This window comes from Papio anubis, chromosome 6 (genome assembly GCF_008728515.1).
Source record: "Papio anubis isolate 15944 chromosome 6, Panubis1.0, whole genome shotgun sequence".
In the NCBI taxonomy this organism is placed as follows: Eukaryota; Metazoa; Chordata; class Mammalia; order Primates; family Cercopithecidae; genus Papio; species Papio anubis.
Window position 1 is genome coordinate 13,696,376 of NC_044981.1, and position 16,777 is coordinate 13,713,152.

The window sequence follows — 16,777 nt, forward strand, 5'->3', positions numbered from 1 at the left end:
ATCAAGGTATTCGCAGGCAAATATGAGGTCAAGTTCATATAATTTGAAGTATAAAAAGAATCAGCTTACTGATTATACAGCTTGTAAAGTGAGAAATGGTGACAATCGTGTGCCTATTTCAATGATGGGGCCTCTCTCAACCACTCTATCCTTGGCATCTCTGATTTTCTCTTTGGCTTGATTACCCTGAGAAAACTGAGGCAGTTACATAAAAAGCTGTCACTGAATTCCAAGTTTTTATTTTCTGTTGTTCATACTGTTGACATCGAGAATATTCAGTCGATAAAGGAGTAATCTACTGAATACACTTAACTGGTTAATTAAACACAGGAGGACTACTAAGAGGGGTTTGATCTGAGGTCCATCTGACTGACCTCACGGAGCAACTTACCCACACAGCCCAATAGCTTTGTCTTGGTAACTCAACTAACAACTCTATGGCTGCTTTAAGAGACCTCTGATGTGCAATAAAGTTATGAGGAAATACTATAGCATAGATCCAATGACTGTAGGTAATTAGTGCTTAACCAGGGATAGGCACCAAAATTCAGTGTGGAGCTTTCTCAAAATGCCTATCTTGCCCAAAGCTCTACTTCCGAAAATTCTAATTTAGGAACTTTTGGGGTAAGGCCCAAAAATTACTATATTTTTAATAGTCTCATAAGTGATTCTGATATCCACACAAACCACACACCAATCCCAAGCTGAAAAGCAATGATATTAAATTTGGTTCCAGGCCCTACCATGGAATTCTCATTTGGAACTTTCTAAACCACATCCTAAACCTTGAAAATCTCCTCTGGTTGACAGCATACAAATACATATTTCTCAGCTAAAACCTAAAATTCTAAGCCCAACATCTGTAAAATACCCATGAATCACCAACGGACTATGATTACTGGCTTTGAGAGGATTTAACTTCTTAGCAGAATTCGGGAAAAAGCAGTGTAAGAAAAGTCATGGAAAATGAGTCACTGTCCCTCCATTCCTTAATTTCAATTCTCCATTTTAATAATAAACTTACCAGAAAAGCTCAGTTAATACTACTAACTCAAGCTTTAACTTCAACTAGTATTTAAGCATAACCAGATCCAGTCTGTTATACTGGAATATTCAGATTCCACTTTTCCAATTACCAAAATTTCCAGGATTCCAACTTTCCAATTACATCATAAACATTATGAAATCAAAACAAAAAAACTAACAAATGATTTTTCTCACCAAAATTTACACTTACCCATCTCTTCCCTTACTGACAATTTTTACTTCAAAATAATAAATCCCACAGGCTGCTGGTATTGGATGCGTGGCTCGAACTGACGCTGCATCTTTTGGGGTTTTGCCATGACCTGCACATGAAACAGGAAGGAAAAAAGAAGTCACATGAGATATTCACTGAAAAATGAAAACCTTAAACAATTCAGGAAGATACAGGTTTTTGAAATGATGTATAATTTCTGCTATCAGTTCAAATACTCAATAAAATGTTTATCATCACCATGAACCCAATATGCAAAATAGCCCAAGTTAACCACAGAACTCTTCACACTATTATTAGTTTTATTAAGATTGCAGAATCCGAATATGTAAATTGAACCTAGCAGCCTTTTATGCAAATTAAATAAAAGATGTTATAGAGTACACTATATTTTTAAGAGGAAAAAGGCTGTATGAAGAACATAAGATCTTAATTTTATCAGGTCTAAATTTGTATATAACTTATATAATTTCTGTACACTCTTGCCAAAGGCCTGCTCTTTAAACCAGAAGCATCTATATCGTATATTTCTAAGTTAAACCTTACACAATCAGATTGAACTGGCAAAACAGCTTTCTTAAGAATTTACAATTTTGTTCTTTGGTATAGTCTTATTAATTAAAGCTGATTCATAAAATCTCTTGGGCCAAAAACAGCCTATTGAGAAATACATCTAATTTCTAAATGTTTTTTTTTTTCTTTTTAAACAACAGAAATAACACTATGCCACTGCTGACATTTTAGAAAATCTGTTAGATAATGCCTTTTAAACTTTTTAAACCAGCTATTCCTCAATTCTAATCCCATAGGGTTTGCTAAACTCACAATCACTTCCCCTGCCTCTTGCCGACGACACAAACTACCTTGAAAGCTAGCATGTGGACAATATTAAGAGAAAATATGTCCATAAAACCATGGGAGAATAAAGACAGAAGTTGAAGTAGCATGTCAGAAGTACTCAAAGAGCATGAGTGAGACAAGTCTCCATAATCCCCAAAAGGACTGCATGAGACACAATACTCTAAATCATTATTTGGGTGTTCTAGTTAAATATGCTCCACGCAATACAAACTTCGCATTAATCTTTCAGTCATACTATAAAATTATCTTCATGGGTAGCAGAATTCTCCTCAAATTTATTGTGATTGTTTTAAAACTAAATGCCTTAAGTCAAAAATTGCATCTTAAGATACACAACCATCACACATGAATGAGATCATATCCTCCCTTACCATGCATTTCACCAAATTTACCAAATTTCCAACACATGCCTTATTATTATTAAACACTTAAGTTTACACTTGCAATGCAAATTAGTACATGTTCACACCCCCCAATCCCCTACAAAAAAAAGAATGAATTCTGCCACTCCTTCCATTACCATGAAAACTTGGATTATGGGCAGAAGTTCTTTTAGCCTGGTGACCATAAGGAGTCAACAAGCTTGGCTAGGAAGACAAAAATGGAAGCAACAATATTTACATGCATCAAAACTACTTTAACATATGATGCAGGTAATAGATTTACACTGAGCTAAGCAGCAGAAAAGAAACAACTGCGCAAATCTGTGCACTAGTCACTTTTTAATAAAATTTAATTATGGTGGCAGTAAAACACATTTTTCAGTCAAAATATGTTCAAATAAGTTACCTGAGAAAAGGCTATGGAAACTACATATTTAAAAATTAGAGAGTTACAAATAAATCTATAGAAAACTAAACAGAATCTAACTGCAGTCCTAAATCCACTAATTTTTTTTAAGGGGAGTGACCCAAACTTTTAGGAATAAAGTAATCCCAAAGTATTCTTAATAACAAATAATAGTTACATATATTTAATACTGTGTGAAAGGCACTGTTCTAACGCATTAAGTTTATTAACTCATTCAATATCCAAAACAACCCCATGAGGTAGGTACCATTTATTATCATTTCATAGTTAAATCTAAGATAAGGAAACTCGCCCAAAGTCATACTGCTTAATGAGAATTCCAAAGCAGGATTTATGCTGGGATTTAAATTCAAGAAACCTGATCTAGTGGGAGCTCTGAACCCACATGAAGGATTTAGTTACAATGAACTTTCGGGGATCACCTCACATATCCCCATGTTCTATTCTGGCTACTTCTATGGGAAAAGAGAAAGAAACTAATATTTGAAAGTAAACAGTCTCTCAGTTAGGTGCTTTTGTATGGATTTTTCTCATTCAACATTTATGAAATAGGTATTATTTAACCTCACTTTTTGAAATGAAGAAATCTGTAATCTGTCATGGGCCTACAGAAAAAAATAATAAAAATTTTTACACATTATACACCCTGCCCCAAATTGGAAGAAACGTATATTTAATCCATGCATGAATTAAAATCCCATACATTTTTCCATTATGCAAAAATTACTATAAAGTACCAGTTATAAATCTTCAAGTATCCATTGTATTTGTTATGATTCACTGCAGATAAATTCTGTAAATGTTAAAACTAAAAAGATTTGTTTCATAAAGTTAAATTAGATGTAAAAGGTATAAGGAAAAGTTTAAATGCAAGATTAAAAGGTTTCATACTATTTCTTAAATGAGACCAGTACAAGTTGAGTATCCCTTATCTGACATGCTTGGGACCACAACTGTTTTAGATTTTTTCAGATTTTACAATATTTGCACATACTTACCAGTTGAGCATCCTAAATCCAAAAATCCAAAATCTAAAATGTTTCAATGAGCATTTCCTTTGAGCCGGGCGTGGTGGCTCATGCCTGTAATTCCAGCACTTTGGGAGGCTGAGGCGGGCGGATCACTTGAGGTCAGGAGTTCAAGACCAGCTTGGCCAACATGGTGAAACCCTGTCTGTACTAAAAATACAAAAATTAGCCTGGCATGGTAGTGTGCGCCTGTAATCCCAGCTACTCAGGAGGCTGAGACACAAGAATCACTTGAACTTGGGCGGCAGAGCTTGCAGTGACCCGACAGTGCCACTGCACTCCAGCCTGGGCAACAGAGTAAGACTCTGTCTCAAAAATAAAAATACATAAAATCAAGTTTTGAATTCTGAAAGCATTTTGAATTTAAGATTTGGGATGCTCAAACTTGTAATAGCAGCAAAGGGCCTATCTCTAACAATGCTTATCACCTGAAAGTTTATTACCTTAAATTCTGTGGTAACCAAAAGACAACCTCATACTACCAAAAGTTTCAACTTTTAAAACTACAAAGTCCTCAATATTGTCTTCTATGTGGCTTTAGAAGAAAACATATGTAATACGTCCTAATTCTAAGGCTAGCAAGTTTAGCTCTTTTTATTCAAACAATCTGATGGAAAGAGTTTGAATAAACCATTCTACCCCATTCCCACTCCCATCCCTTCTCCAACATGCAGCCAGCCAGTGCCCTTCTGGAAACATAAATCAGTCATCCTTCTATATCACCAGCTCTCAATACAATGAAGATTCCTTCCAAAGCCTCCCCTTTGGCCTAGGAAAAAGACACGCTTCCTGAACACCTTGTCTGACCTTGCTCTCCACCTGCACTTTCCACTTCCTTTCTGTTCTAGTCACATCAGCACTATTTCGATTCTTCACATTGATCAGGCCAGAGTCTGTACACATGCTATACCCTCCACCTTTCCTTCTTAGCCTGAGTAGGTCCTACTCACACTTTAAATCTTAGCTCAAGCTTTACTTCCTCAAATATTCTTTCTCTAATCTCTCCAACTTGGTTGAAGCTCCTTTTTACAAGCCCTCAAACATTTATCTCTCCTGTACATTTACACACTTAACACTCACGTGTAATTAGTTTTTCCCTGCGTTTTAATTCCTGAACCTCTTTATTCCCACTAACTTCCACTCTAACTACAATCATTCCTTCTTGAAGAAGCAAAAGCCCAAGACCCAGAGTCTAAAGCTGCAATGGACCAAGCCACCTGTAATATCGGGCACAGTGAAAATTTAACTGCGCTTTTATTTTATTAGGACTGTAATTTTTGTGGTGTTCTGATTAGTGCTTACAAAGTTCCCAAGGTTTTAAGTGGTTGCTCCAGCTTTATTTATAGTTCACATAAGTCCTGTTACTTTTAGCGCACTGATTTTGTGGAAAACATGGTTTTCCAGCCACGCATTCATGACATTATTGCAGAAACACCGGTATCTTCCTCCAGAATACACCATCGTGTTCTATCCTCTTTCTAAAGCCTTCACATCTATACTTCCTCTTCAACATCATGGGACCTCTAATTCCTCAAACTCGTGTTTTTTTCTCCCTTTTTCCTCTTCCAGGACAGGCTACATGGTAATCACTTAAAGCTCTCAAATATCCTTGATTTCCCTCATATGCCCATCCTTCTATCATATCCAACCAGCAAAACAACATTCTCAATATTATAATCTACCTTCCCTACTTCCTCACTGGACAGTTGACTTCCACTGAATAAAGTTCAAAATCTTACAAACAGTCACTGCTATGAACTAATAATGTCAACTCAGCACTCTCAATGCTACCAACAATATTTTTAGAAATGTTCAGTCAGTTCATTCCCTATTCCTCTCAATGGCTAGTCCACATTTTCATCATTACTTTAAGCTTTACATCCTCTACTCAAATTCATAAGCAAAGTACCTTACCTCTTATCAAGAAAACAGGAGTCCAGTTGGGTGCAGTGGCTCACACCTGTAATCCCAGCACTTTGGGAGGTAAAGGCAGGTGGATCACCTGAGGTCAGGAGTTTGAGACCAGCCTGGCCAACGTAAAACCCCATCTCCACTAAAAATACAAAAAGTAGCCAGGCATGGTAGTGCCCACCTGTATTCCCAGCTACTTGGGAGGCTGAGGCAGAAGAATGGCTTGAACCCTGGAGGCAGACGTTGCAGTGAGCCGAGATTGTACCACTGCACTCCAGTCTGGGCGACAAGAGCGAGGCTCCATCTCAAAAAAACAAACAAACAAACAAAAAAATCCCCAGGAGAGGCCAATGTGGGTGGATCATTTGAGGTCAGGAGTTCGAGACCAGCCTAGCCAACATGGCGAAACCCCATCTCTACTAAAAACATAAAAATTAGCCAGGCATCGTGGTGGGTGCATGTAATCTCAGCTACTCAGGAGGCTGAGGCAGGAGAATTGCTTCAACCTGGGATCCGGCCTGGGCAACAAAGTGGGACTGTCTCAAGAAAAAAAAATAATAATAATAACCAGGTAGGCTAATCAATTTTATTTGTTAAAATGTTAAATTTTGTATACATTTACTGGAACACCATACCTTGGACTAATATAGTATTTTCATTTAATTTATGTCGCTTCGGTTTTACATACATAACCAATAAAACAAGATTGACTAAGAAATGACACAATGGTCTCTAACACAATACTCTCCAAAGGAATTTTTAAAGATAATTTTGGTTATGTGTAATTTTCATCTTCTATACTGACATTAGAAGCTAAACTCCAGGTAAACTGTAACTCCGCTATCAGCTATTAAAAATTAGAGGAAAAAAAAAATTCCACCTTAACTTCTGTCCTCCTCTAGGAAATGCCTAATCTCTTCCTTCATCTATATTTCTCAAGGATAATCTCTATCCACTATCCTCTCTACTTGGTCCTTTCATTTACTCTTTCAACCCACTGAAATCTGGTTTTTGCCCCATCACTCAATTCAAACTGCTCTCCCTAAAGTCACAATGATCTAATTTCCAAATGTAGTGGAAAACTATCTGTGCCTATCCTACTAAACCTATCTGTTGCAATACACACTATCACTTCCTCGTTTCTACTAGGGAGGGTGGGGAGGCTGTCTGAGACAGTGTCTCATTCTGTTGCCCAGGTTAGAATGCAGTGGCATGATCACCGCTTGCTGCAGCCTCAACTTCCCGGGTTCAAGCAGTCCTCCCACTCGACTTCCCAAAGTGCTGGGATTACAGGTGTGAGCCACTGCACCTTCCCACGCTCAGCTTCTGTGATACCAATCTCCTTGATGTCTAGGGACCTACCATTTCTTTTGGGCTCCCTCCAGTCTTTCAACGTTGGTGTTTTTCAGGGTCCCATCTTTGGTCCACTGCTTTTTCTCACTCTATTACATATTCTCCCTCTCTCTCTCAAATACTCTGAGTTTCAACTACCACCTACGAGTGACTCCTAAATCAGTCATGACCTAGACTTCTCTCCCAAGCTTCAGGTCAATTATAGTTAACTATCAACCCTTCCTAGGAGAAACTGTCTCACACATTGTCCCTACTGAAAGAAGTAAGACCCAGACTATCCTTGTACCAGAAGGGTATTTTGTATTTTATAATTACCACCACTCCTACAGCTGATTCAACACAGGTTAGCACCTGACTTGAAGGCCGCCAATTCACAACACAGTCTGTAACGAAAAGCTCTGCCCAACTAAGAATCATAGCAATTAGCCAGGCCAATCTGTTAAGTCTCTCAGGAATTTGACATAGGAAGGAAAGGATAAGCCAGTCAGTGGGGAAAAAGAAATAAGAAAACAACCGGAAACTAGTGATTAGAGCTGAGTCACTTTAATGGAATAGAACGAAGTCATGAAATCCAACTGTTAAGACCATTTAGAGCCCCCTTAACTTCAAAAGACCTGTTCCTGTTCTTTCTGTAAGGCTTCTTCCTTTGGCTTCTTCAGGTTTCCCTGAAGTCAGATCACAGGGCTGAGATTCCCATTTTTACTTATCTCCAACTATACTGTAATACAGTCTTCTTCACAATCATTATTTTATTCATGGTTCACTGCAACAGCCTAACAGCTAAAAACCCAAACATCATCCTAACAGAGGTAGAAACCCATTTTCCTTGAGTTCTCTCACCATCATTCCTCATATCCTCTCAGTATTACTTTTAAATATCTCACAAATATATCTGCCTTTCTCTGTCCCTACCACTGACCCAGCTGAGGTCATTTCTAACATGGTCTACTGCAACAGTCTTCTAAATGAGTTTGCTATTTCCACTCTTGTGTAACCTCTTGAATCTATCTTCCAATCAGCTGTGTAATCTGACAAAAATGAAGATATGAGCCAGTCCCTTCCCATTTAAAATCCTTTGATGATTCTCCATCTCCTACAGAATAAGATCTAAACTCAACAAAATATTCCACAGGGCTCCTAACTGGGCCAGGTACACTGGCTCCTGCCTATAATCCTAGCACTTTGGAAGGCTAAAGCAGGCAGATGGCTTGAGCTCAGGAATTCGAGACCAGCCTGAGCAACATGGCAAAATCCCCATCTCTACAAAAAAATACAAAAAATTAGCTGGGTGTGGTGGCGCATGCCTGTAGTTGCAGCTATTCAGGATGCTGAGGTAGAAGGATCACTTGAGCCCAGGAGGCAGAGGTTGCAGTGGGCCTAGATCGCACCACTGCATTCCAGCCTGGACGATGGAGTCAGACCCCGTCCCAAAAAAATAAAAAATAAAAAAATCTCCTAATTGATCTTTTCGCAGATGCTCCTTGTCACATACTCTAAATGCTAACCCAAAATTGTAAAACCAGACGCATAAAGTAATTCTCTGTTTTTGCTCTTCCTTCATTTGCAACACCGAGCCCCTCCCTTTCTCCTATATCCTACTCATCTTTTAAGACTGACCACTAGCCTCGACTCCTCCAAGAAGCTATCCCTGATACCTGAACTTCCTTCATTCTTTCCAGTGTCAGCCTGGGTTAGACGCTCCTCCTATCTTCACAGTACTCTTTATAATATCTCCCTTACTAATCTATTTTATGTCCTCCGAGCTCTCTGAATTCAATGACAGTATCTTCTTCACCTTTGAGTGTCAGAACCTAGCACAAAGTAAACATTCACTAAAACCTTATTAAATAAATGAAGAAATGAACAGTGAGAAACACAAATAAATTGTCTAGTCTAGCAGAATATACATCATCAGGCCGGGTGGTGGCTCACGCCTATAATCCCAGCACTTTGGGAAGCCGAGGCAGGCAGGTCACTTGAGGTCAGGAGTTTCAGACCAGCCTGGCCAATAGGGCAAAACCCTGTCTCTACTAAATATACAAAAATTAGCCAGGCATGGTAGCAGGCGTTTGTAATCCCGGCTACTTGGGAGGCTGAGGCTGGAAAGTCACTTGAATCCAGGAGATGGAGGCTGCAGTGAGCCAAGACAGCACCACCACTGTACTTCGGCCTGGGCAACAGAGCAAGATTCCATCTCAAAAAAAAAAAAAGAATATACATCATTATTGTCTACTATTCTGCATGATTATTAGATTTACTTGATTCTTGTAGTTACCAACTGGCATTTTAAAACCTAATTTCCCAAAATTTGGCAAGTAATAATTCAATTCCTTCATTTTAAAGAACATTTTTAGGCCAGGCACAGTGGCTCACGCCTGTAATCCCAGAACTTTGGGAGGTGGAGGTGGGCAGATCACAAGGTCAGGAGATCAAGACCATCCTGACTAATGGAGAAATCCTGTCTCTACTAAAAATACAAAAAATAAGCCAGGCGTAGTAGCGGACACCTGTAGTCCCAGCTACTCAGGAGGATGAGGCAGGAGAACGGTGTGAACCCAGGAGGCGGAGCTTGCAGTGCGCACCACTGCCCTCCAGCCTGGGCGACAGAGCAAAACTCCGACTCAAAAAAAACAAAACAAAACACAAAAGAAACATTTTTTGTATCGACCCCATAATGCTTAACATTTGTACTTGTAAGCTTGTAAGCAAGCATGTTGAAATATTTGTTCAACCTTAAAAAGTGCAGGAAATTAGATAAGCAATTATATTTAGGAAATGTTCAAGGACTAATGACTAGGGGTACAGGTGGGAAAGACAGAGTAAGTATAACAAAAGTTCAACCTATTTGGTTAGATGTTGTTCAAAACATTTCAATTAAAAAGTGCAATTCTGGCCGGGCACAGTGGCTCACGCCTGTAATCCCAGCACTTTGGGAGGCCGAGGCGGGCGGATCACGAGGTCAAGAGATCGAGACCATCCTGGCCAACATGTTGAAACCTCCTCTCTACTAAAAATACAAAAATTAGCTAGGTGTGGTAGCGCAAGCCTGTAGTCCCAGATACTCAGGAGGCTAAGGCAGAAGAATTGCTTGAACCCAGGAGGCTGAGGTTGCAGCGAGCTGAGATGGTGCCACCGTACTCCAGCCTAGCAACAGCAGAGTGTGTCTCAAAAAAAAAAAAATGCAATTCACTATTTTTTCTTTGGGTCTCACTCTGCCACCCAGGCCATCATGGCTCACTGAAGCCTCAACCTCCTGGGCTCAACCAATCCTCCTCCCTGAGCTTACTAATACTAAGTAGCTGGGATTTCAGGTATGTGCCACTTAGTCCGGCTTTTAGGGGTAGAGATGGGGTACCACTATGTTGCCCAGGCTGGTCTAGAACTCCTGGGCTCAAGCGATCCTTCTACTTTGGCCTCCCAAAGTGCTGGGATTACAAGTGTAAGCCACCACACTCACTGAAATTCACTATTTCATTGCTTCTTATAATTCCCAACTTTCATTTATCTTGCATATCTCCTAAACTGTCCTAAATCAGTAAAATCAAGGTGTCTGGACTTTTTTGAAGCACTGTGTTCCAGTTACCTTTTTCCCCCAGAGTAAGCATTTTCAATCTCAACTATTCTTTAAAAGTTCTAAATGTAATCACAGGATTTTATCTACTTGAGATAATTAAGTCTCATATGAACTAAAACAGGCAACACTATGGTCTTGTGAAAAGAACACTAGATCTGAAGTTAGTGAAAATTTTCAATCCTGACTTACTTATGACTGGGAAGATCTAACCTCCAGGTTCTACCGCTCTCTAAAATTTAAAATGAAAATTCCAGGATCTTGTCCAGATCCACTAGTGTGTGTATATCTAAAACACTCTATAAAATATCCAAATAGTGGTAATCACTAAAAAAATATAAAAATGCAATCTGTTGTTGAAACATTTAGACTAAATTCATTGTCATATTCATTAAAATTATTTAAAGTAAAATAAAGTTATCATCATAACTAAGTCTAAACTTGTCACATTTGTACTTATCCAATACTGACAACAATTTCAAAAATAAGAGGGGCTATCCCTGGGTTTTTCAACAGTTGTGTGACTGCGAAGCAAAAGGCCTTCCAAAAAATTTCAGATATACTACACATATCCTGTAGTTATTCCTCTGCAATCCAATCAACCTTATCTGCATGTCCAGTATTATTCAACATTAATCTCCTCAAATCATTCAAGGAACAATACTGCTTCCAAAAGCAGTAATTTCAATTTAGAATATCTTAAAAACAGAATACAGGCTGGACACAGTGGCTCAGGCTTGTAATTCCGGTACTTTGGGAAGCCAAGGTGGGAGGATCACTTGAGCCCAGACGTTCAACACCAGCCTGGGCAACACAGTAAGACCCCATCTCCACACGAAAAAATTACAACTTAGCCTAGCATAGTGACAGGAGCTTGTGGTCCCCGCTACTTGGGCAACTGAGGCAGGGGGATGCCTTGAGCCTAGGAGGTCAAGACTGCAGCGAGCCATGATCGCACCACTGCACTCCAACAAGGCAACAGAGTTGAAACCCTATCAAAAAAAAAAAAAAAAAAAACCACTAGAACAACCACAAAAAAAACAGAATACCTTTGGAGCAAAAGAAAGCAAAATACTTCTATTTCAAGATAAGGAAAATTCTCGTCACTCTGGAAAATAAAATCACTCTTTTGAAATTCTGTAATACATGAATATATGAATAACACTTTTAATGTTCAAAGTGTCTTATAATACTTAGATAAAATCAATGCAGCACAATGATAGGTTAAATAAAAATTCACCCTTCTTATTCTGTGACTTTAAAGTATTATCCACTATCTATGATACTTCTTTGCTACTGCTACTGGGACAGAGTTGCCCACTACAACCGGTGTGGGTTCTCTCAGAAAACACACAGAAAATCAACAGTAACAACAGAAAACACACACACACACACAGTCTACAGTAACAAGACAAGACGAAGAGGCAGTAGAAAGAGAAAAAGACTTTCTGACAAGGGGTAAGGGAGAGACAAAAAGGAAGACAGAAGAGAGGGAAAGAAAATAAAAAGGATAACAAAATTTCTGGAAGAACAAAATCTGTTCTGGAAGAAATAATGATTTATGTTTATAAAAGTTATGTTCCCAGAAAGTGAATCTTAGTATTACACAACAGAAAGTAATAAAGAGGCCAAGAATAAAAACAATTGAGACAGCAGTGTCAGGAATGTAGCAGTGTCAGAAATATTTCAAACTCCAACTAATTTCACATAAACATATATTTTTCTCTGACCTAAATCATGAATCTTATGTAAAAGACTAAAACCAATCAAGACACCTTACAGTACTAAATAAACAGTAATCACGAATCGTAGACATCACGGAAATTCAGAGCTGTAAATTTCCCTACCAATCTTCCAGCTCAACTTACACATCACTCAGAGGAAGAAACTGAGGCCCAGTCTTGTAAAATATCCACAACCACAAACGACTGCAGAACTCAGGAAATCTAGGATTCTTTGTTCATCTATACTAGCTCTGATTTTATGAGCAAATTACTGTCAACCATAAATTTAAAATTATAAAATTCTGTCACATCTAACAATAGCTTTCTGGCAGTCAGATCAGAAGTAAACACTTCATAACATAGCACCTTTCACACAAATTAAAACATAAAAGTAGAAATATTTCACAAGGAAATTAACAAAATGTCCTAACTTAAGATAAAACAAAGATTTGATATTGTGAATGAAATGTTTAGACGTTTAGATTAAGGAAGATAACACTTAGAAGTACTTCTTTGGATGTATGCAAGAATTAAAAAATGTTCAAGGCCTATTTTTGTGCGTGATTCTTTGCAGCCAAATCATTTGGTAGATTTCTATTGCCATTCGCCTTTCTGGTTAAATAGTAACTTACTTATCAAGCTTCTTCTTAAATTTTAGTCCCATATAAGAATTTAACCACAAGGTTGTTTATCCCCTCTACATACATGTCACTAGGATCTGAGCAGACCCCTTTGTAGCCAATCAAAGTGAGGCTGCCGTGAATGTAAAAAGCTCCTGCTTTAGATTTGGGGCCTAAAACCCTGGATTTGTTTCCAGACAGACTGATACGTTAGATTGATTTTTTTTTTTCTTCCACACAAGTAAACTTGATACACGCTATTAAATTGGGCCACATTTCAATAGTTCCCATAGCAATTCATAATTTTATATACAACTGATTTGCTTCAAGCTTTGTTTTAACCTAAGAGAGGTAGGTGAGGGAGGAAGGGGGCAAGCACAAACCTAAGGTTGTTGTTTTTAACTGCAGGTGTAAAACATAAGCCAATTTTCTTCAAAATACTAAGCTGCATTTTGTTCCATCTTCGTTTTCAACAAGGCTTCATATAACATCAACACCTAAGGACCTGTATAGAGTACTTCCAATCGGGAGAGGTAGGTTTCTGCTCCCCTAAGAAAAATGGTGCTCCTGGGGTTCCCTTCTCTTACCCTCCCGGTTGCTTTCACTAAGATATACTGATGGCAAACTTGGGCCCCTTGTCCTTTAGTTCCCCTAGACAATCTCTGGCCTAATTTTGATTACTCCTCCCCCTGTGTATCCCTGCTCTCTCTTAATTAGAAATCATACCTCAGAATCGTGCCTCTCTTCCCTCCTTGTAAGAGGAGAACGCCTGACCCACCACCTGGAGAACAATGTAACCCAACTCCGAGTCCATGGATTCCTCTACCCAAGCCCCAAGATTTATCTCCCAGGGAAATCAGAAAGCCAGTTCTGTCCTGTCATCCCGGATTCCCTCAAGGTGTCCTGCTCCTGGCCTAGGATTACCAGCTCCTTCCTACCCTGGAGCATTCTACTCACCCTCCTCTTCCAAGAATCTCGCCCCTCACCCTCGGATCCTTCACCGCGACCCCCGCGCCCACCCGGAGCAGCACAACAAGCGGCGAGTGGCCTCCGAGGGCAGAGCCCGCGAGGGCGGGGGTCGGGGGAGGTCGGGGGCGGGTCGAGAGCGGCGCAGCGGTGGCCGGCCACGTCGGGTCAGTGCCCCACTCCCACCGCAGGACACACGCCCAGTACCTTTGTAGTGCACCCGCAGGTTGTTCTGAGAGAGGCCGATGTAGCTGAACTTGTCCTTCGGGCTCCAGGACCGAGGCAGCGGCGTCTCCTGCTCGTCCACGGCCGGGTAGAGGCGCTTCAGCCGCCGCTGCAGCTCCTTCTCCTGCTCGTTCAGGGTCGAGTCCCCGTGCGGGAAGGGGGCCGCGGCGCTGCTGCCCGCCACCAGAGCTGGGGCCGGGGCGCCTCCGGCCGGGCCGGGGCCCGCGGCGAGGCCCGGAGGCGCTGGGGGCCCGCTGGCGGCGGGAGGCAGGTGGCGGCGGGGCGGTGGCGGGGGCGGCGGGGCCGCGGTGGCCGGGGGCGGCGGTGGCGGTGGGTGGAGGAGCAGGGCGGCCGCCGCGGCCCCTAAGCCGTCGCCGCCCGCGCCGCCGCCGGGCGAGCCGGCTGGAGAGGAGCCGGCGCTGACGGCCGGGGGCGCCGGCAGGACGACTCCGGACACTGGAGCCAAGGCCGCCGGCGGTGGCGGCGACAACTGCTGCTGCTGTTGTTGCTGCTGCTGCGGCGGCGGCGGCGGCGGCGGCGGCTGCCCGGACATCCCGGCCGCGACTCAGCCTGCGGCCACCTCCACCTCTTCTCTCCTTCCTCCTCTGCTTCCCGGGGGCGCTGTCGCTGCGGCCGCCGGCACCAGGCGCCCAGTCCGCCCGCCCCGGAAGCAGGCGGCGGGCCGCGCGCCCAGGGAGACCGCGGCTGTTGAGGGGCTCGGAGACGCGGGAGTGGGCGGCGGGCCCGGGAGGCCGGGAGAGAACGTTGGCCGGAGCGCGGGCGCGCGGCCCGGGGACGAGGTGCCGAGGGCGGGGGCGACGCGGGAGCGCGGGAGGGGAAGGCGCGCTGGCGGCCGCCGCGGCCGCTGCTCTCGCGGCTGTTTCCCGGCGGGCGGGCCCGGCCGGCGCGAGACGCTGCGCGCGGGCGGTGCTAGGCGAGGGGGCGGGACGGAGGCGCGAGAGAGGCGCGAGCGGCACGAGGGGCGGGCCGCGGGGCTCCCGGCTGCACGCCGCGAGGCGCCCTCCCGGACCCGCCAGTCGCTCGTGGGCAGGATCGCTGGGCTCCCGGCGCCGCAGGTCCCTTCGGAGATGTCCGCCTCCTCCCGCTAGGCGGCCGCCGTCTCCCCCCTCGCCGGCGAATCCCCTCCCACTTGACTTCTTTTTGTTGTCGTCGCCCCACCTACCCACCGTAGGGCTCCTCCGAGCCGAGACGCCGCTTCTCGCCCAGGCGAGAGTAATCGAGCCCCGCTGGGGCCGCCGCGAGCCCGGGCCCCGGGTCGCTCTAGGACCCGTCGGCTCGGGGCGTGCGGAGCGGCTCAGGCTCCCCGCGCACCGCTGCTAGCTCTCTTCTCAGTCCGGTTCCCGTTTGCCGCCTCCCTCCAAAGAGGAACGCACTGCCTTTGGTACTTCACAGTGTTTAATTTCGTAACATTGACCATATGGGCAGGGGAAACCACTTCTGAAGGCAGTCTCCCAGTTAAAATAGTGGCTATTTCATTAATTAATTTTACGAGGACTCACAGTGAACTTAGTGGTAGAAGGTGTCATTAATAAAAACCGGCATATCTTCAAATACCAGGAGCAGGCACTGTATGAATACACAATTATAGTGTGTGTTTAGGAAGGGCTTCTAGAGACGTCAGAACATTTTATAGACTCGTTAATTTTCATAACTGTTCTTAGGTAACAGAAAATTATGCCCATTTTTAAAACAAGGAAATATTTACTGAGGTCAGCAGAGTCAAAAATAGGACTTCCTACTTTGCAATTCCCAATAGAGTGCTTCGTCGACTAATTTGGCACAACTTGCCAAGTGTTGCTCTCTGACCCATCATAACATTACTACTTTGTTTTCACCACTTCCCTTTGTTTAGCGTATCCCTCCCTAGCTGGCAAAATCGGGCTTTGCATGTGTAAATTATATGATGTAAATTCTGATATTTTGTTTGCTTCCAAAGATATGATGGTAATCGTTTGGTCAAATAAATGTTTTGCCGAAGAGAAAATTATTTCGTTTTGAAGAAGGTAGGCCAAAGGTGATTTAATTTAAGGCCAACATTATCTGGCCAGAACAAATAACAGTCATTCGGCCTAATTTCTCCCTCAGTTACCCAGACAACTAGATGTTCTGTTGTACTTTATTATTATTATTATTATTGTTTTTGAGAGAGAGTCTCGCTCTGTTGCCCAGGCTGGAGTGCAGTGGTGTGGTCTCAGCTCACTACAACCTCCGCCTCCCGGGTTCAAGCGATTCTCCCGCCTCAGCCTCCCAAGTAGCTGGGCCTACAGGCCTGTGCTCACACCTGGCTAATTTTTGTACTTTTAGTGGAGACGGGGTTTCACCATGTTGGTCAGGCTGGTCTCAAACTCCTGACCTCAAGTGATATACCGACCTCAGCCTCCCAAAGTGCTGGGATTATAGGTGTGAGCCACCACACCTGGCCTCTGTTG

At 42.7% G+C, this 16,777-nt stretch overlaps 1 protein-coding gene across 2 annotated transcripts in view; it reads right to left on the minus strand.

The window, feature by feature from the left end:
- Positions 1-15,206, minus strand: part of RANBP9 (RAN binding protein 9) — a 94,495-nt gene extending 79,289 nt beyond the window's left edge. For both annotated transcript variants that reach the window (XM_009204465.3, XM_031666917.1), the window contains exons 1-2: positions 14,310-15,206; positions 1,238-1,349 (exon numbers count right to left, since the gene is read on the minus strand). In XM_009204465.3, the coding sequence (XP_009202729.2) occupies positions 1,238-1,349; positions 14,310-14,880 (683 nt within the window). In that variant the 5' untranslated portion in view covers positions 14,881-15,206. The remainder of the gene's footprint in view (positions 1-1,237; positions 1,350-14,309) is intronic.
- Between the last annotated feature and the right edge of the window lie 1,571 nt (positions 15,207-16,777).